This window comes from Puntigrus tetrazona, chromosome 3 (assembly GCF_018831695.1).
Source record: "Puntigrus tetrazona isolate hp1 chromosome 3, ASM1883169v1, whole genome shotgun sequence".
NCBI lineage: Eukaryota > Metazoa > Chordata > Actinopteri > Cypriniformes > Cyprinidae > Puntigrus > Puntigrus tetrazona.
In genome coordinates, this window is record NC_056701.1 from 27,058,897 (window position 1) to 27,080,318 (window position 21,422).

At 39.1% G+C, this 21,422-nt stretch overlaps 1 protein-coding gene across 6 annotated transcripts; it reads right to left on the minus strand.

Moving 5' to 3' along the window:
- Positions 1-5,985: 5,985 nt before the first annotated feature.
- pecam1a (platelet and endothelial cell adhesion molecule 1a) lies at positions 5,986-16,619 on the minus strand. Of its 6 annotated transcripts, none has more exons than XR_006250482.1 (15): positions 16,487-16,619; positions 16,373-16,396; positions 13,924-14,217; positions 12,338-12,619; positions 11,972-12,232; positions 11,539-11,808; positions 10,756-11,040; positions 8,947-9,219; positions 8,546-8,684; positions 8,354-8,433; positions 7,777-7,830; positions 7,568-7,704; positions 7,323-7,394; positions 6,695-6,717; positions 5,986-6,231 (listed from the first exon to the last, which is right to left on the minus strand). XR_006250482.1 is itself a non-coding variant. In XM_043235173.1 (15 exons), the coding sequence occupies exons 1-15, from the start codon at positions 16,611-16,613 to the stop codon at positions 6,181-6,183; spliced, it is 2,301 nt and encodes a 766-aa protein (XP_043091108.1). In that variant the 5' UTR covers positions 16,614-16,619; the 3' UTR covers positions 5,986-6,180. The 6 variants fall into 6 exon arrangements, 4 of the variants coding, with proteins under 4 accessions (XP_043091108.1, XP_043091106.1, XP_043091110.1 ...); XR_006250481.1 differs by having other exon boundaries at positions 5,986-6,234; XM_043235173.1 differs by having other exon boundaries at positions 7,639-7,704.
- Positions 16,620-21,422: the final 4,803 nt, after the last annotated feature.

Below are 21,422 nucleotides of genomic sequence, written 5' to 3' on the forward strand. Positions count from 1 at the left end.
GGATTTTTTTGTGTTTCAGCAGCTGCATTTAAGATCCTGATGAGCCGAAAGTGAACCTCAGAGTTGAATGAAGCGTTCTGAGCAACCAAAATATGAGAAAACACGCGCTTCCCGACAAAATAATGATTCGATTCATGCGATTCTAAACATTTGATCCTACAGAAAAGTAATGTTTCCTCCCCTGGCGTGCTGAACGTGAGACTATAAAGCCTTTAACAGACCGGAGAGCTGACAGATCGTAACGCCCCGGCAGTGCCCGCTGTGGCCTGTTATCTGTGAGAAGTTTCCAGGCTCAAACCGAGCTTTGCACTCAGCAAAACAAGACTTTTCCGCACCTGGCTCTGGTTGCACGGAATAGACACACGGATGCCATTCCATAGACTGTAGGGTTGCTCCGCTTTAAGTCGCCAGCACATGTTTTCCATTCAGCTTCCCGTTGCACGTCAAAAAATAGAACATAATTTCTGAAGCGTTTACACATTTGGGACAAAATGGGTTGGTTGCGCTTGGTTAGGTTGCGTGGACAGGGCTGAATTTATCTTTAGGTGCTTTCCTGCAAGGCTCGGTGGATGCCATTCGTTTGCACAAAAGTTAAAAGCTAGTTATTCGGCTGTGTGTTTAGTTCTTATTTATATACAGAAAACTGAATATAAATCATCAATTTACATTATTAGATGGATTTCTGTTATCATTTTAAAGCAACTGCTCTGATTTGGTGAAATCAATAAGATCGTTAACACTGGTTTAACAGCTTTAGTTAACATGAACTAAATCAGCATTTATTAGCAATGCTGCAAATTGTGTTTGCAAACTGTTATGAAGATATTTTTATGACGATTAACAAAGATTAATAAATACTGTAACAAATGTTTTATTCATTGTTTGTTCCTGTTAGTTAACACATTAACTAATGGGAACAAATGACACCTTATTGTAAAGTTGCTGCTTATTTATTCACTGATACTAAATCTTGCTAAATTGCATCTCATATATTTATCGCTTGTCATTTGCCTTTGAAAGATGAGAAATGCATCTGCAATAGATGTGCACAACGTTGCATAAAATCATTTATATCTTATTTCTACTACATCCACTTTGTATTAACCCTAACTACGATGCGTTTACATTTAAACTAATCATTTGATTCAATGCAATCACTTTGTAAATGCATGTTTACGTTTTTTAAACATACCTGCATTCATTTGCATCTTTTATTAATTTCTATAATTACATTTGCAATTACTGTTGACTTTAACCCACCCTTAAACATACCCGTACCACCGAATCTGTCCCTAACCTTACCCGTACCCCCCTTCAATAGCAGTAGAGGTGTTTTGCAATAAAATATGAACACAATTTCTGATGCAAGTACGGAGCAGACGAGGCCACCTAATATAAAATGGGACCGATCGCTTGTTTAAGACACTACGTCATCATACACAAAATACGCAGCACGTAAGACACCAAACATTTAAAGCAGTACGAACAGATGATCTGCTGGAACTGAAAGTCGGTCTGTAGAATTAGCGCAGGTTCTCCAGGGGCTGTTCATAATGGAGCACAGTTTAGCTCAGATGGCAGATGTGAAGCTTAATGGTCGAGCGTAACAAAAATAGGCCACAAGACAGTGGCTTACCCACGCTCCTCTCACCCTCCTTGCCCCGTGAGTGAAAGCAAATGTCACTTCTTCTCTGACCGTTTACCCCCTGCTGAAAAAAAACAGCGCTAGAATGGGATGTCAATGTGCTGGTGACTTGCAAATTTCACTTTCAAATGAAAATTTCCTGATAGTTTACTCACCCCTATGTCATCCAAAATGTTTAAGTATTTCTGGTGACACTTTATAATAACTGCACACTATGAACGGTTGGTTAAGCATTAGTACGATGCATCACTGGAGATATTAACTAGCTAGCCATGACGGTTTCCCAAAGCTCTGGTAACATGGTCGCACATTCGTCATTTGAACTACTAATCTGACTTAGTAGTAACAAAAATCATATATATGGTTTTTCCACTGGCTTTTGGACTCAATAATACGCTCCCTGACCACAAAAAGTTAATGATTCGTACTATTTTTGTTCACGGTAACCTTTAGAAACGAACACAACTTTTATGAAATTTAAAACCTAAGTGCTTTCAGAAGAAAAACGCTAAATGTTGACTAAAGAACTACACCATGTCACATAACAATATCAACAACTCTCAAACTCTTTATTCTTTTTCACTGAATATCTCGCAAAAGCACAATACCTGACCCTGGTCCATAAAACCAATCATACGTTTTTTTTAAATATGAGATTTATAAATTATCAGAAAGTAGTCGAATAAATAGGCTTTCCGTTGATGCATGGTTTGTGAGGATAGGATAATACTTGGCAGAGAAACAACTATTTGAACACCTGAAATCTGACGGTGCAAAAAATCGAAATATTGAGAAAGCCACAATAAAGTCCTAAGCAATGCATATTACTAATTTAAAAGAATGTGTTTCGTTATATTTATGCTAGGAAATGTACAAAATATCTTCATGGGTCATGAATTACGTTATCATAACGTAAAATGGGGGAATATCCAGAGCTTCTGTTCACCACAGCCCTTGTTTCAGGCATTTAACAAAAGACCATTCAAACAAGTCGTGATGTGATAGAATGCATGGTTGACTAAGTTGACTGCATGTCATGATGGATATTCGGGCTGTTCTTGTAGCAGGGTTAACACTCTGATATTATGACTTAAAGAACATCCCTGGTTCCAAACACAACAAACCCCAACTGGACGTCCGGCTCAGAGAGCTTCAACCAACGATTCCTTCAAAGCCGTTCGTGACGCATTTAATGATGCGACTCTTCGTTGTTCGCCTGCGGTTTGTTTTGTGCAAATGTGAGCGGGGGTGCGCTGACATTGAGCAGGTATGAAGAACGCTAGCTTGCCAACCGCCTGAAGTTCTGAGTAGAGCCGCGCAGCTGTTTCAAAGCGTTGCAGGAGCATGTGTGGGGCTGACTTCATAGGGTGGGTTGACAGAGCTTTGATGGTATGATTGTTTGTGTGCGGATTGGGTTCCCAATTCTAAAAAAAAATGAGGGGGGGTTTGAACGGTCACTATGTTGCTTACACAATGGGGGCGTGAGTTTTAGCCACACACCGTTAGTAGCCAATGAGTGTGTACAGGAAGTGGAGAGGACACAGTGCAAGGTAAGCTAATTTAACCCAGAGGAGAAAAAAAACATCAGAGCAGCGCTCAGCAAAACAGGTGCCGTGTTGCAATGTACACATGTTAGTGCTTTACACTTCACAACAGGGGATAAATGGGCTTTAAAACACAGCGATCAGCCAAGAAACTTGATTCAAAATGTACAGTACTTTCCAAAAGCAGTAATTACTAATATAAGACAAGCATATGGTTAGGCTGTTTACAGGTAGGCTAAAGGTTAACACCTAATAGTTAAAAGTAGTAAAATGTATTAATGTAGGAATTTGTTGCTCATCATTATTCATTATACACGATAAACTGATCAAAAGTGACAACCTTTGTAACTGTCGAAAAGATTTCTATTTCAAATAGGTGCTGTCGTCTTGAACTTTTTTAATCATAATATGATCGTTTCCAAAGGATCCTGAAGACTGGTGGTGTTGAGTCACAGGAATAAATTAAACTTTAAAATATATTCAAATGGAAAACAGTTGAGGAAACTCAAAAATCACCTACTGTGTGCATAACATTACAAACTGAAGTGTAAAGTCAAAAAGTAAAAAATAATTACGCTGTAGATCTTTAAGTTTTTAAGTTATTCACAATCAAAATAAAATCTGTAGTGCAGTCCAAGACTCGTTTCCATGCACTCAAGTACTCATGCAGAGATACTGGAAGAGGAATGGGCAAATGTATTTAGGGATATTAGCAAAAAAGTCTTTGACACTGATTCTGATTTTCAGTATTTGTGAAAGTACAACATGGGAAGGAATCATTCCTGTCATATTTTTCAATGTTAGAAATGCAATAAAGGATTGTTATAATAATGCTGGTGTTCGTACAATAAATGCAATGGCCATCCAATGGTCATTTGGGTCAGCTTACAGAGTTCAGGCTTTAAACAGCGTCTAAACATCTGTGGATGTAAACAGTCACTGTACATTGAGTTCTAGTTTCAACTAAAACTATTCATTTCATCCATTTGGAAAGCGAATCTGATCTTCAGGCTGGGTGAAGGTTAGCGAGGAGTGAACTACCCACATGAGCTCATTGCATAACACAGATATCATCTTCAGATGGATGGTGGCCTATTCCAGGCACCTTCCCGTTCTCTCATCGGGTCATCCCATCGGGAGCTTTTCGAGGAAAGTGGAAGGTTATCTAAAGATGAGAGACAGGTAGAGACAGAGATGACCTGTGTCTTGCTGACAGGATATGACGGTATCTGGTAGCATCACTTTAAAAATGTGGGCACGCTATAGGAGCTTATTACATTCATTTACACTCATTTACATTGTTATCATACACTTGCCTTTGGTTGTCTGTTACTTTCATAAGTATATGGGACACTATACCTATCATATATAGAAAGGATAATGGAGAGTATCTGCAAAAACTGTTTAATTTTGTGTAACATGATGTGAGTTGTACGGTGGTGAAAAAGATTTGGCAAGCTTGTAAACAGTTGCATAAGTCACTCTCCCTACCACATAAATTTCACGCTAACCAGATTACACCGTGATATTATGAGACATTTTTTATTTTTAATATCCATTGAGATTCAATATTGCGTTGCAGTCCCTGAAGGGTGTATGTCCAGGAAAGAGGAGCTTCTTGTCACAAGTGCAAGATATTCATAAAGTAGCATTCTGGACTAGCCCCATAAGGCAAAGTGAAAGACAACATATTCCCAGAATACATTTCACAGGGGTCAGCGTGCCAATTTTAGCATTGCAGCTAACTGCAGGTCTGGAATTCTGCACGACATCGAGTCAGGGCTCATGTTATGACCGAGCGAGAGCAAGAGAGGGACACTTTATGGCAGTAAAACAGAGGTACATGACGTTCCTCCGCCCTAAAATAAGTGCATGTCTGAGAGTGGTGAAAAGCTCAATGTACACGCCACATACGGCTTCTGTAAAGCCCGGTTTCCTACATAAAGCCCTTGGACTTACTGCGGCACCCCAGAAGATCTACTCAACTCTAGTCACTAAAGTGGCACCCCATTATGGGACTCCATTTTGTTTCATCTTCTAGGGTAACCACCATGGGTGGCTATTGCTACTGACAACCCACAATGTCATATGATTAATGGGAAGTCATGCTGATAAGCTCCCGGGTGTCACATTGGAGCCCTCAAGCTGCCTCGCACCATCCAAGGACACTAGAAGTGTCATGAGCAATGCGGTATTTTATGTTGCGCTCAGATATGGTCTGTTGACTTAGCTGATTTCGTTTTACAGTACGTTAAATAAAAATAAGTAAAGCTTTTATTTAACATATGCCGCTTGTAGAATCTGATGGCGCATGATGGAACTATGAGGTCTAGCGCATCTTATAAATAAGCAAATAAACAAAGAACGTATGTGCTGCTTAAATACAAAGCCTAATAATCCTAAAATAGAACCCTGTGGTATACCATAAGAAATGGCACTTTAATGACTGCATTCATTTGTCAATCTCATATTGTTTACAACAGTAATAAGTCAATGGTAAGCATGTAAACGAAGCAAAATAAATGTCTGTAAGAACTACGTAATCTTGCAATCTAGCTGCAACAACTTTCTTCCTAGTTGCCAAGTCATTTTTAACTGTTATTCAAAAGGTTCGCCATGGCCTTTGATCCTTAATGCTTAAAATGACACTTTAGCGCGGCTGCACTTTAAAAGATTTCCTCTTTGGTTCAGCGGCTCCCTCGTGTTCTTGAAGCAAAAATGTCTTTCCTGTTCTTCATAGTTCTTAAAACAACAACAACAACACCACAGAGAGAGAAAGAAAACCTGCCAAAGGCGTGATTTGACAGATTTTAATCCCTCATGTATAAACATCACAACAAACATTTACTCACTTAAAAAAAAAACAACCTAAGCCACAAAGTAATGCTAATAACATCAACAAAGTACAATATTTATTGTAAGCGCATCATGAATGAAAATCAGCTTCTGGTGGTGGAGAAACCGAATAAATTAAGAGTAAGTGTTGAGGATCTACGCAGGTTCTTGTTCACTGTTGTTGAGTTGTGCATATTCCAGAGCTGCCTGCTGAGAAAGACACAAACAAACTAAACAAAGCAGCTTGTAATTGTTTAAAAATAAATTAATTTGAACCTAGCTCCAAACTAATACAGAAATATAACTGTGGACAATAAATGCAGCTTTAGTTTTTTCCCTGTAATTTGCACAATATTTATGCTTATGCATGTTTCCCCCTAATGATAAACCTTATAATCACTACTGTAGGAAACAAATATAAAATCTTTTTTTTAATCATGCCATTTTTTGATTCTAATAAAAATATTCTGAGCAGTATTTTTTAGATAATTAAAACTTTTCCTCTTAGGATTTTGTGACAGGCTTCACAAGCTTGGCTAAATTAGAGCGTAGAGAGATTTCTTCTGTGGCACCCATTTCTTCCACAAGAGGGCCTCCCTGTCGCAAAACTATTTGTACATACCTACATGTGGACTTGTGTGTCTGTGTGTCAACATTGTGCGTCACTTACGCCCTCAGCATGTTCCGAAACTCCTGCAAAAAACAAATGAACCGCTATCAAAAGAGCCTCGGTAGAAAATGGATGAATATTTAATAACTTCAACTTCTTGAACCAACTCCAACCAACTCCCAAAGAAGAGGAGTGTGGTGCCCGCCTCAGGCTCATCGTGTTAGTGCCATGCTAATGTGCCTGTGTAAGTAATCTGTTTCCCTCCAGATGCAGTTATTGTTTGCCAATATGTGGGCATGCCAAAACCCATTTCAGTGTGACCTCTGCTATGTTTCAGCATTGTTTCATGTGCATACCGCAATGATTAGCAAGAGGTCTTTGCTATTAATCAACTAGGGAAAAGGGACCGTGGAGTGTTTATTTGCGCTGAGGAAACAATAGCAGAGTTTCTGTGTCGGTTGGGCAAAGGAACATGAGGCTCCAGAGCCCATTGTGAAAACAGGAAACTCTTTTCCACCAGCGCAGGAAATAGCCACCTGGCGTCTCAGGCATAATGAAAACAAGAGTCCATTAACAATGTCAGTTTGGATGCAATGTAACAATGCACGTTTTTTTACTGCCTTTTATGGTCTTGTTGAGAACGGATGGCTGTCATGCTGTAATGCGTGATTCAAAGATCTGAGCTCACCTGGTGTGGACACATGGACCTCTGTGTGTTGAACACTGTATTCCGGGTCTATGCTTTTCGTCACGGGATCTTCTAAATATGGACACATTTTGGACACATCAGCATTAATGATTTATGATGTAATTGTAAACACTAGTTTAGAAAATGAAAACAACATTTATGGTGGTTCTGATACACAGCATTTCACACAGAACCAATACCACTGATTCAACAGAACACATATACAATATACAGCTACAACTCACAGATTTTTCAAAGCGATGCCATCTGAGGGATTCATTGACTGTTGAAGATCTTTGAAATTCTTGCAACTCACCTCTGCTGGGATCCTCTTCCTGCGGCTTAACCAGCTCTGAGCCTTCATCAGTATGATCGTCAGAATCTAGTAAAATATTGAGTAGATGTGTCACGTGATGAACTCATTCCAATAATCCTGTAATTTTAAAATCTGTACCTGAGCCAGATGCATTTTCACTCCATACGTTCCTGCCCATCACACAGGGAGTTCCTTTTAGGCAAAAACGAGCAAGATATCAACAACAAAGAAGATATGAGTTCAACATTTAGAGCCAGAGATTATTATGATTCAATATTCAAAATAGCATTCAGTCAATTTCCATAACCCTGATGTGTCAAATTTAATGTCCATTCAGCTCTAGCCTGCACAAAATACACTCAAAAATGAAAGTGAATTTAAAACAATCTTCACATAAACCCATTATAATGTTATATTTAGCTGCCTGTGCCCTTTAGTTGACATGCTGTAGTGTCATTAAAGTGGAAAAATTAATCACCTTAACAAACTAACTAACTATGGCCTCAAGTTCCATTGAACTTTTATATGGATTTCATTGGATTTTATATGGAAATCATCCTTATACACAATTTTTATTGAACAAGAAACTTTCTTCTAAATGGACCAGACTCCGCATTAGTCTAATAGAAGATCGGACACAAAACACACAACAGCTTAAACAATAGCCAAGTTCACTGTATTATATTCAAATGACATGGATGAGGACTTTGGTTACCATTAAGAGCGGTGTTGTCTTCAATGTCGAGAGTAAGGCTTACTCTCATTGGGTCACCTGATTTGGGCCTTGAAGGTTTTCTGAGAAAGAAAGCATTTTCAAACAGAATGGAAGAAACCATCAAATGACACAAAAGACAAAAAGACATAACAAATAATGTGGATGTTAAACAGAAACGAAGAGGCGTCTTACACTGATAACTCAGTTGCTTGCTTTTTTCTGCGTGGATGGGACATTTTCTTAAAAAATACTGCCAGGACTATGACGATAGCCACCAAAAGCAAGATGCAGAACACTCCAATAAGAGCCTTCTTCCAAATCGCTAAACTGACTATAAAAAACACACACATCAGCAAAAAGGACACTTAAAAACTTCTTCTGTTGACATTTTCACTTTTATGCCAGTAACAAAGTCTGTATGAGTTCAAACATTAGCTATTAGAGTAGTTCATACTGGCTTTTTTCACCCTCAGTTACCCTTTCAGTTCAACTATTTTTGAACTAGAGTAGCCATTGCAGTTAAATAAAAATCCATAAAAGTTCTACTATGACTTTAAAGTGATCAAAGCTGGTGTTTGTATTACAAAACGTACCACCAATTATAGCTGGATAGCTCTTTTTGGTTTCAGAGGCGGAATTGGACGCCTCACAGTAGTAGTCGCCTTTCTGGTCACGATTGATGTCTTGGACGACGTGTCTTGCTTCTAAGAATATGAACTCTTGTTTGGAAGCGAGCATAACTCTGTTATGATACCAGGTGAAGGTGATGGGTTTAGTGCCCTGTTGTACACGGCAGATGAGGGGGAGATCTGACCCCTCCATGACTGTAACCTCCTTGGGCTCCAGAACTGGCCTGGAAACGGGTACTGATAGACAGAAATATTTAGTAAAAAGTATAATAATACAAGCCCATGGGTCTTTTCTTAAGACACCTTTCAGTGTTTTTTTTCATCATTTGATATATTCAAACAAGTTCCAGTGCAACAGAACCAACCTATGAAAACAAGCTAGTTCTTTACTAAACGTCTATAGTAAAACCTAACAGTAAAAATGTAACACCAAAAGACAGTCTGAGCTTACGCAAGCTGTTAGTAAAACTGGCCCATGAGGGACATCTGTTTGTGGACCACTTTTGTGTGTGTTTTATTCTTCCATTATTTGGAAATAAGATTAATATTAGCAGAAAAATGTAATTTTTATGTGAACTAACAATTATAAGGTTTACAACCTGTGTTTATGTTGTTGACAATAGTTAGATTTCACTTGCATTCATGTTTTATTTACTGTTTGTTTCATTAATGTTGATTCATTTATAATTTTTGATGTTTCTCCATAATATATTTTTTATATTTGGTGAAAGCAAACAGATAAGAAAGATGCAAAACTGTAACCAAAACATGGTAACACATGGTTTTTAGAAACCATGTATCTCTTTCATCATGATTTGTGTTTTAGTGGAGAAGTTTACAGTGTCAGATAAGCCAGACATACACTGTACAGAAATACAGAAACTGTAATAATGCAACAGTAAAAATCTGTTAAATGGTGAACGGTAAATTCCTGTAAAATTTCATCACCTTCTACATTTGGTGGTTGTCAATGTATTTCGAAGGTTTAAAGCAGATTTCAGATTGACTTAAATAGGTCAGTATTAAATAGGTATATTAAAATTATGGTATTTAACTGTTACTTTGACCTAAAACCAAAAACATTGCTACTGTGTTTTTTTTACGGTAGAATTTTACAGAATTTAATTTTTTGACAGGATATTGAACTTTTTGTATTTTGTACTAAATGTTTGTACTTTGTTTATGTGTTTATGGAGTTTTAACCAGAGGCTCGTATGAATCCATACAACCTTATTCGTACGATTTTGTATGATTTTTCTAAACCATAGTGATGGGTGGGTTTAGGGTCGAGATTAGATATACGTAGGTCACTTGTACAAATTCATATGAATTGGCAACTCGTAAAATATGTACGATTCAGCAAAAATCGTTTGAATTTGTACAAGTGAGGTCATAAGAATTTATACGAATTAGCCAAATGATAAAATATGTACAAACTGTTGTGAGATCGGCCTGGTTATTCCAACGAATCTGTTGCAAAAATGTATCACAACATACTTTGAATGGCATAAAAACAATGTTCTCTGGAAGTGAAACTTTTGGTAAATCACAGTGATTATTCATCTTTTAGGCTTTGGTGTGCAGAACAGGAATAAAATGAATGTCATATAAGTTTCAGTCCTCAAAAATGGTACCAGACACAAAGGTTCATCAGTGATGAAAGCAAACATCAGCATCTAAAGATGGCAACACGCACTTCCAAATTATTCAAAAATAGCAGCAACACAAATTGCCCAAGTTAAATTGTGAAGTATTAGGATGTACTCCTTTTACCTATGACTGGTGCTCTAAGGGGCTCACTGATTCTACTGAACGATGACCCACGGTTATGAGCCTGGCATGTGAAGCTGCTGATCTCTTCTGGAAAATTGATGGAGGTTATGTTAAAAACCGCCTTGTCGGTTGCCTCAACCACTGTCCTCGTATCCAGTTGAAAGCGGGTCTTCAGTAAGGTGTAGGTTATTGGAAGCGTTCCGTTTTCTGCCTCACATGAAAGCCTGAACGGCTTCCCAACGATCACCTTATCAACAGCTCGAAGGACTGGGGCAGAGACAGGCACTGGAAAAGAGAGGAGGAAGACGAGAAGCATGATAAAAGAGTGGGCATGAGAAACCATAACATTTTAAATAAATTTATTTGCTGCATTTTTCAGGCCGTTGATTCCATTTTCTTAAAAATAAAGCTTTAATACAAAATAAATAAATGAATAAACAATTAGTGGATGTGGTTTAGTGCTTAACCTTTAACATCCATGGAATCTTTCCATTGTACAAAAGGTTCTTTAGGTTATTCAAATGTTCTTCAAGCAAATAAGGAAGAACTGTTTACTGAATAATACTTTGGTGAACCCTAGATAATTTTTTTAGTGCATAATCACACAAAAGTCCCCTTATGGAATTGTTATTTTTTAAAGGTGTAGTATACTGGGAGGGATTATATTGCTAATTTATCAAACACCTTAAGTTATTATCAAGTTATATCATAGTAATAACAATTGATAATATTGATCGTATGCATGTCTCCTAATGAGCTTTGACAGAAGTATAAATTCATCACCTTTAGCTTTTACATAGAGTGCTGAGCTGGTCTTGTTAATATCTTTAGCCATTGCCATACAGTAGTATCTCCCATTGGTTCCAGGGCTTGCAATTTCTTCGTGTTTTGCAACTGCAGAAATTTGTCGACCATCTTTCAGCAAAGCATACTTTATGTCTGCTTTTCCGATCTTCACTGAGGATATTACATTACTGCTGCAGGTCAGACTAAAACTTTCTCCTTCGAAAACCTGGACGGGGCTCATTCGCAAAATCGGCTTCGAGAACAGTTCTGATGAGTGAAGATAATCAGAAATATGAAAGTTAAATTAAAGACAAAACACACACACACACACACAAATGGTTGGCGATGTGTATGGTCTGAACGAACAACATTTCAACCGTGAGGAAATCTGATGCGTGCTATTTTCTTATAAATTCTTGGTGATTACTACCTGCAACATTTAGATGATAGACTGCCTTCTTTTGCACACTGCCTTTCTCTGCTTTACACACATAGTCCCCTGAATCGTCAGCTCTTACTACAAGGCTCTGTGTGAATGTTGTATGAGATTTCTGAAGTATGTTGCTGCCTTTAGTGAGGTACAACTCAAGATTTGAAGGATATTGCACCTTACAAGCGATCTGCACCCTGTCACCCTCAACAACATTTCCTTTTGGTGAGATGCTTATCTGTGGGGTGATCTCATCAAGATCTGTAAAAAAAGAGAGATTAATCAAAGTTTTAATGCAACATATATCGTTACCTGTGCATGTACAATATTCTCTATAAGACCCCAATGTAATGGCTCGATTAGTACCTCGTACAATGACTTTCACGACGTTGCTTTTGTTGGAAAGGCCAGCATTAGGGTGCATCATAACCCTATAGGCACATTCCAGGTAGATTTCTGTAAGTTTCTGCGTGGTCAGAATGGTCAGAATAGAGTTGGTGGGACTAACGCCTCTCTTGACCTCCAGGTCATTCTCGTAGAAGTAGAACATCAGACTGCCCGTCTCCTCTGGTGCACTACACGTGGCAGTAATGTCTTCCCCTTCGGACACGATGTCAGACTTCACCTTCAGCATGGGGATCTGAAGACCTGCATGGGTTTAAACCACTGAATATAATCTGACACATCAACTTGACAATATGGCGACAATGAAAAAACCATTGCTGACATCTGATTGAAAAATGAGGAGATGACTGCAAGCTGAAAACAAACAAAAAATCTCTGTGCAAATTCATAATCAAATAGCATCATTAAATGGTGGATCTCATGATGATGCTGTTTTCAAACATAATACTGTACATTTTACTGTAATCGTTCAAATATCATTTTTATGTTTTTTGGGAAATTTAGAGAACTTGAAGGGGTGTGCATAAGACTGACACCTTCATAATCTTTCATTTTTTTTTATAATTATTTGTGATGCAGACACTTAATGACAGTTGTCATAAACATACATAAAACATTCTTCATATTCATGACATGTGTCATGTCATGATTGTGAAGGTGTCAGTCTTATGCACACCCCTTAAAGTAAAGTGTTACCAATCCATCCGTTTTAGATATAATGCTGAATATGTAATAATGGTTGGTCAAACATTCATGCATTCAAGTTTTATAAGACCTAAGCGTATATTAATTAAACCCACAGTCCTAAAAAAGCTCAAAATGTTACTGAAAATATAATGGATGGGAACAGTTGCTAAAGTAGAATTTGTCAGTAACGCCTGTAAAGAGATAGTTTACCCAAAAATGAGAAAAAATTGGTGATTCACAAATGCAAGTCATTGGCTACTGTTACTTTAAGAATTAAAAATGTAGAGACAAGACCAAATTAAAACTAATTTCTCCTGACATCATATTGAGGTCTCATGAAACGAAACGTTCAGTCTGTGCAAGAAAGTGAACGTTATTTACAACATTATTAGCCTAACTGTAATCCACAGCCACAGGCAATGGGGAAATCTTTTAGACAGTTTGTTCCAATGAACTGGCTCAAATAACCAAATTGACTTGAGTTTGTTTACATAATCACGCAATGTATATGCAAGGCAGCCAAATCATAATAATCGAATAAACTTGTCTTTTTACATAAACCATAAGAAACCATGAAGAACTCTTGCACAGACTGATCATTTTGCTTCATAAGACCTCAAAATATCATCATTAGCCATGAACTTATTATCTTGGACTCAAAGTCCAAAGTTATAGCAGCCACTGGCTTGAATTTTACAAACCAGCACAGTTCCGGCTAAAATACATTCTTCTGAAGTAAACAGGACACCCACTTATTAGATGGCCTGATGTTGAATAAATGAACAACGAATGTTTCGGGGTGAAAATAACCCTTTAAGACAAGCCTTTGGGGGAATTATTACTAGTCGTTTGTTACTAACCTGTAACGCTTAATGTAAGGACGTTGCTTGTCTTGTGCTTGTCGTAGACGTGGACGCTGCAGTGGTAGCGACCAGTGTTGGACACCCTGGCAGAAGGCAAACTGCGCTCCATTAGTGAGTGGCTGGTATTTTTGGAGTATACGACCTGATCATCCTGCAGGAGTTTGAAGGAGTATGTTGGCGGCTGAGGGAGGCTCTGACTGACGCTGGCCTCACAACGGAAGATCACATTAGTGCCACTGTCCACATTATTAGCAGGAAGCACTGTCAGCGTCACCTGATCAATGGTCACCGCTGCTCAGAAACACCAAGAAATAACAAACACACACATAAAGGAAAACACAGCTGGGTCATACGTGCCATGCTCAAGAAATATAAATATATAAAATGTATATATTAATAGAGGCAACAAAACATCAGTAGATCATGACAAACTTCTGTGTACATCTAATCCAAAATAGCAAATAATAATAAGAAAAAATGCATTTTTAATAAGAAATCACTGTATAAAGTAATACATAAACAGCCTAATTAGAAAATTTATAATGTAATTAAATTAAATAAATAAATATTCTTGAAGCATTTTGTTTCTGAAGGATGCTTTATTATTTGCTTTATTTATTATTATATTATTATTATATTATGATTTTTATATGTTATTGTAAAATTATTTGACACATTTAATTAGACAATTCTTTTTGGACTACAATTAATCATAATACATTTTTAGTTGTTAAATCTGTGAATTATACTGTTGCATATTTATTGTCATATATATTATATATATATATATATATATATATATATATATATATATATATATATATATATATATATATATATATAAACTCCTGAACAAAATCTTAACACCAGGGGAAATATTATTAATATTTCACGCTGTTGGATCGTAACCAGGTTGTAAGTACTGCTTCAAAAGAAACAAAAATAGAAAATAGACAATTTATTAAAAAACTGCATTTAAACTCAAACAGGCTGTTCATCGGCTGATCAATAGTTTAAGACCATAGCCTTACAAAGTTAAAATCTGCACAAAAACATGGCTTTCGTGTCACTTTTCGGGCGTCAACGCTGTTCTGATTTCCTGATGGCAAAGGCAAAAAGTCTTTCTGTCTTTGAGTGTTGCGGGATTCTTGAGGCACACAAGCAAGTGCACTCAAAACACACCACCACTGAGGAGGTTAAACTCAGTAAAACGTTCATTTCACAATTCCCTAAGATCCTGAGAGTGATAGGACAAAATCAGGAAGTTGTTGCGAACTACACTGTTGTCCTGCAGAAAGACTACCGCTCAGACAAGGACCTCGGTCGAGAGGGAAGTTTGACGCCCTGCACAACCTGAAGATCCATTATCCCATTGAACGAAAAAGCACACCAGCCCCCTCCACTGTGCCGTGTAGAAAACACCTTCATTGTGAACTCTTTGTCGTGCCAGTAACGTTGGGAGCCATCGGAACCATTTTTGTCCCTGCTTTGGTTAAAAGAAGAGACGGTCATGAAAGCTCACTGTCTTTAAATAAAACCAACATGCTACCTGCGAGTCCAATTTCACATTCGGTTCAATCAAACGCACTGCTTTTTTGCAAGTGGTGCGTTCTGGCTTTTGCCGTATCGCTCATGCGGTGCTGAATTTCGTTCAAAAAAGTGCCTCAAACGGAGCCGTTGTTTTCTCAAAGAAACGTTTGCTTCCGTTCACGAAAAAACCCAGTCAGATGCCACTTCTAAAGAGTGATGATCTCTGCGTGTTTACTTAGAGCAGAACACACGGCTCTTTTCCTGAAGTCTTAAAGGAGGCCAAAAGTGTAAAAAGCAGCGGCGTACCGAACAGAAAGAAGCGGAAGGAAGGAAATCACATAAACAAACACCAAACATTGCTCCCTCAGGAGCGCAGAGCCTGTGATTTCTGCCCTAAGACTCTCAAGCTGGCCAACAAACACAAGCGGAGTCCACCGCTGCGCACTCCGCTTCTGTAAACACCACTAAAACCTGGAAAAACACGGATGATCCGTGCCCAAACTCGATGGTGGTGGGTTGATCAGAAAGTCCAAACGCTCGAGGCTCGGAAACCGCCTCGGTGATCGTGTTTGAGCCACCAATTAGGCGCAGACTAAACATCTCGCTATTGCACGAAGCGCAAACTTCCTGTGAGGGGCCAAGCAGCGCTTGACAAAGTATCTCTGAGGGGTCAAAGCATCCAAGCGAATCGAGCATCTCCTCCGACTAAAAAAAATACATCTAAAACAGTCTCAGAAAAGCACGGGACTGTCATAATATTTCACCGCTCCCTTTTCCCAGCTTTATAAATCAAACGGTCAGGTTAGCCGGAGGTAAAAATAACCCGACAGTAGCCGGTGACCCGAAACTGTCGCCAAACGAAGCGTTCTCTCTCCCGAAGCACGGTCGGTACCTGGAAACTGAACGGAGGACTCACCTGCCTGCGTGTCGCCCGCCAGCCCTGCGGATAAGAGCAAAGGGAGACCGAGGTGAGACAAGTGAATGGAAAGAGGACGAGGTGCTGTCAGTCAACAGTGAGAGAGGTCCTTACACAGCGCGCTCAGGCCGAGCCAGAGAAGACGCAAGCTCATCCTCGCAGGTGAGAGCTCATGCATGTGAAGGAGACGCACGCGGGCGACGGAGGATGAAGAGAAGGGCAGAGCGCTTGCACTTAACATCAGGAACCGCCTTTCTTTGTCTAACGTTGATCAGGAAACGCGTTCCTTCCTCAGGATGTGTGTATCTGAATGCTTCGTTCATCCAGGCCCTTGGAAAAACGCCTTTCTGTTTATGGCGGGCGTCGAAGGCCTTGGGTTTTAGGGCTGTGCCGAAGGCAAGAAGATCAGCACAAACGTGAATACCTTGATATCGTATCACATTCTTTTTGTTTTGTTTTGTTTGGATATTGATGCAATGAGCAGCTGTCAGACAGCGAGACGACGATCGCGATGATAAACGTATGAAAACGTTTCAAAAAGTACCAGTAAAATCATTGCTTTCACCAGAAATCGTCCTTAAATCCCTAAATTAGTGAATAAATAAATTGTCAGTAATATTAAAACGTTATTTTCCCTGTGCTCTTGCTCCGTTTTGCCCCTTTGGATATTGTAAGCCTGCCACCTGACCCTCGCTTGCTCTTTGGATTATTCTTGTGGTTTTATACATAACACACAACATATTAAAATGAAGTCTAACACAATGATATCTAAGTGGTGTGATATCTAAGAAGTGTTCATAGATATCACTTGCATGCATGAGCTGGTTTCGGTTGTGCTTTCATTCTCGGAATGCTTCTTTGAAACAGAGCCTACAAAGTGCATCAAGTTCAAGCACACATGCACGTATACACGAGCACAGAGGAATCACTCTAACACAGAAGTTATTAGAGAAAACCCTTATTTCTGTTGAGTATATGCAGACACCTTATCACTGTGAACGTTTACATGACATTGATATTTGCATGAATCATAAAGAGTTAATAATGATCGTTGGGTTCAAGTATATGGTTTTGAAAATTATCCATACATTTACCAATCCTTTTTTCCATTTAAATAAATAAATATGTTTTCATCTTCTTTTTTTTAGATCGAAATTAGATTAATTTACCTTTATTTATTTATTTTTTACTTTTTTTTTTTTTTTTTTTAGATTAGCCTATTTATTTCTGATCATTTCCAAGGCCACACGTCCAATTTTTATTGACGGTTTTTGAGTTCGAGGTTTTTCGTTTTTTATTTCACCGATTTCGTTTTCGTCAGAAACTCAAAACGTAAATGATTTCAGTTTCAGTTTTAGTTAACGAGAACAGAACTGCTTTAGCAGCGCGGGCCGGTATTTTGAAGAAGCTTCAATTTTCATGTTTTCAGGTTCAGTTCACTTTTGTTATGTGCATTATACTGCTTTTAACGTTCATATTTATCTACGACATTTCTAGTGTTTTACCGTGGTAGTACTTATCCAAAAATACACAGTGTCGTCTAAAACATGTATTGGATTTTTTTTTGAACGTGCATGAGAAACGATGTATTTCACGTATTTGATGGACAAGGTAAATATCGTAGTACATGAGAATGTTGATCTTTTACTCTCTTGTCAAAAGCACCATGGTATTACTATCTGACATGATCACTTTACCATAGCATGCTGCTTTATCGTAGGGGAATGAGGCTTAAAACCAATCTGTGGTCAGAAATAAAAGTGTCATCCGCATTCTAAAACAAAAAGGCCTCTGCAAAAGCTACCTTGAGGCATGCTGGATACATGACAGGAAGTCCACGATTAAAGAGAAGGAGTTGTAAACAAATGCCTCTGGCTGGCTGGCTCCTGAACAAAGATTGCAGTGTGCGATTACGACCACAAGCCGTCGCTCTAGGTTTACAGAGAGGGCGTTGACTGCAGAGAAACCGTCTCCAGCCTTCACAGAAGTAGACATTAAATCAGCGAAACGCTTCATCTCTTCATTATCAAAGACCAGAAACGAGCAAATAGATCTTTCTGTCCCTAAACCCCTGTCAAAACAAGTTGCGATGCTCCGGATGAGAGAATTAATTGAAGCTGTCACATTCGCTGCATTTATGTGACGCTTTGAGCCTCTCTATTCACGGCAGTTCCTCTCCCCGCTCGCCTGAGGGAACTCTTGAATTAACAGAGCTAAATGATTCATGCTGTATGTCTGAGCTTTAATTGGGCATCTGCCTCGCCAGCAGCACACCAGCGCAACCAGTTTGGTCTCCGCAGTGAATCACCTTCGGGTTTAGCGCAGCACGGGCCCGGGCACAGGACGCTGCCCGCAAAGCCCGCGTGAAAACAGACGAAATGATCGCCGAGGCAGAGCACAGCGAAGAATCAGCGACTCAAAGGTTTCTCTGTTTCTCGCTGCTGTTCTGCAGTATGTTGACGCGCGCGCAGCCCAGGTGTGCTTGTTATCCCGTGACGCCATACAGAGACTTTTAGCAGCTGTGACCACAACACTACCTTTTAAAAAAACACGAGGTCGATTTTGGTCGGTTTAGTTGAAGAAAAACACAATAAAATAGTAACATTATTTGAAAATATTTGATCTGATTTTGAAGTGTCACATGATTCTTCAGATATCATATTCTTATGTTGCACAAGTAACATATCTTATTATTATCTGTGTTGAAAAGAGTTTAAATGAAAATCCCTTCCCTTTAATAAAAGTAACCGTTAATTACGTTTTACTTGTTCCTTGTCATTTTCTTTCCCATTTCCTTTCCTTTGCTTTCCTTTTACTAACTTTAACTTTTCACCATGTCATTTTCTTAACTTAACTTAACTTAACTTTAACTTAACTTAACTTAACTCTTCGCTGTCCTTTCCTTAACTTAATAAATGTAATACTCTCCTCTCCTCTCCTCTCCATCTTTTCCTTTCCTTTCCTTTCCTTTCCTTTCCTTTCCTTTCCTTTCCTTTCCTTTCCTTTCCTTTCCTTTCCATCTTTTCTTTCCTTTCCTTTCCTTTCCTTTCCTTTCCTTTCCTTTTTCCTTTCCTTTCCTTTCCTTTCCTTTCCTTTCCTTTCCTTTCCTTTCCTTTCCTTTCCTTTCCTTTCCTTTCCTTTCCTTTCCTTTCCTTTCCTTTTTCCTTTCCTTTCCTTTCCTTTTTCCCTTTCCTTCCTCTCCTCCTCCCTCTCCTCTCCTCTCCTCCTCTCCTCTCCTTTCCATCTTTTCCTTTCCTTTCCTTTCCTTTCCTTTCCTTTCCTTTCCTTTCCTTTCCTTTCCTTTCCTTTCCTTTCCATTCCATCTTTTCCTTTCCTTTCCTTTCCTTTCCTTTCCTTTCCTTTCCTTTCCTTTCCTTTCCTTTCCTTTCCTCTCCTCTCCATCTTTTCCTTTCCTTTCCTTTCCTTTCCTTTCCTTTCCTTTCCTTTCCTTTCCTTTCCTTTCCTTTCCTCTCCTCTCCTCCTCTCCTCTCTCTCTCCTCTCTCTCTCCATCTTTTCCTTTCTTTCCTTTCCTTTCCTTTCCTTTCCTTTCCTTTCCTTTCCTTTCCTTCCTCCTTTCCTCTCCCTCTCCTCTCCTCCTCTCCATCTTTTCCTTTCCTTTCCTTTCCTTTCCTTTCCTTTCCTTTCCTTTCCTTTCCTTTCCTTTCCTTTCCTTTCCTTTCCTTCTTTTCCTTTCCTTTTCTTTCCTTTCCTTTCCTTTCCTTTCCTTTCCTTTCCTTTCCTTTCCTTTCCTTTCTTTCCTTTCCTCCTCTTTTCTCTCCATCTTTTCCTTTCCTTTCCTTTCCTTTCCTTTCCTCTCCTCTCCTCTCCTCTCCTCTCCTCTCCTCTCCTCTCCTCTCCTCTCCTCTCCATCTTTTCCTTTCCTTTCCTTTCCTTTCCTTTCCTTTCCTTTCCTTTCCTTTCCTCTTTCCTCTCCTCTCCTCTCCTCTCCTCCTCCTTTCCTTTCCTTTCCTTTCCTTTCCTTTCCTTTCCTTTCCTTTCCTTTCCTTTCCTTTCCTTTCCTCTCTCTTTCCCCTCTCCTCCTCCTCCTCTCCTTCTTTCCTTTCCTTTCCTTTCCTTTCCTTTCCTTTCCTTTCCTTTCCTTTCCTTTCCTTCTCCTCTCTTCCCTCTCCTTTCCTTTCCTTTCCTTTCCTTTCCTTTCCTTTCCTTTCCTTTCCTTTCCTTTCCTTTCCTTTCCTTTCCTTTCTCCTCTCCTCTCCTCTCCTCTCCTCTCCTCTCCTCTCTCTCCTCCTCTCTCCCTCTCCTCTCCTCTCATTTTCCCACAGCAAACTATTCCATTCTTACTCTCACCTCTCCGCTCAATGCTTTCCCAAAACACAAACTGCATTTCACAGTAAATAAAGCGCGCCTAATTTAGCATTATGGGAATGCCTTTTCTAACAATGCATAAGATTTTACAAGGCATCATAATAATGTGAATTATATCTCTTTTTAAAAAAACAAAACAAAAAACATACTTTGCGCCAGGAACACACCTACGATGCTTTAAGAATACTTTCACTACGTTACGGAACAAAGCCTTTGTTTTAAATTTGGCTCCTCGCATCTTATGGTCCGCAGATGGTTAGCTATAAGCAGGGATATAATGATTCTGCAGACGGTTTGAATGTAGTATTGTAACAACTCCCGTATTAAAGTGCAGGCTTGATTTATTTTAGGTCCTGGCAGAGCTGTCTTGACAGAGGGGTCGTGCTTTGAGGGTCCTGATTAATGGTTCTCCCTGAAGCTGCGGTGCCTGCGCTGCCCGGGCCGACCCGTGAGAGAGAGTGGCTCCTTTTCCAGCACAGAGCGGAGTCATAAAAATCACTCAGGGTCTTAATAGCGGCTGTCATAGCGGCAAAGAGCACCAAGGTAACAAGCTGCATGTGGGAAAACAAACCGGAGTGAGGATAAATGTTTCAACACCAACATTACCAAGCAAGTTAAATAAGCCTAAACGGCAGCCGATAACTCACACACGGTGCTCGAATTTACCATTACGCTTTGCATTATTATTCCAGCTATTTTCTCACTTATAGCACAAGCAGCTAG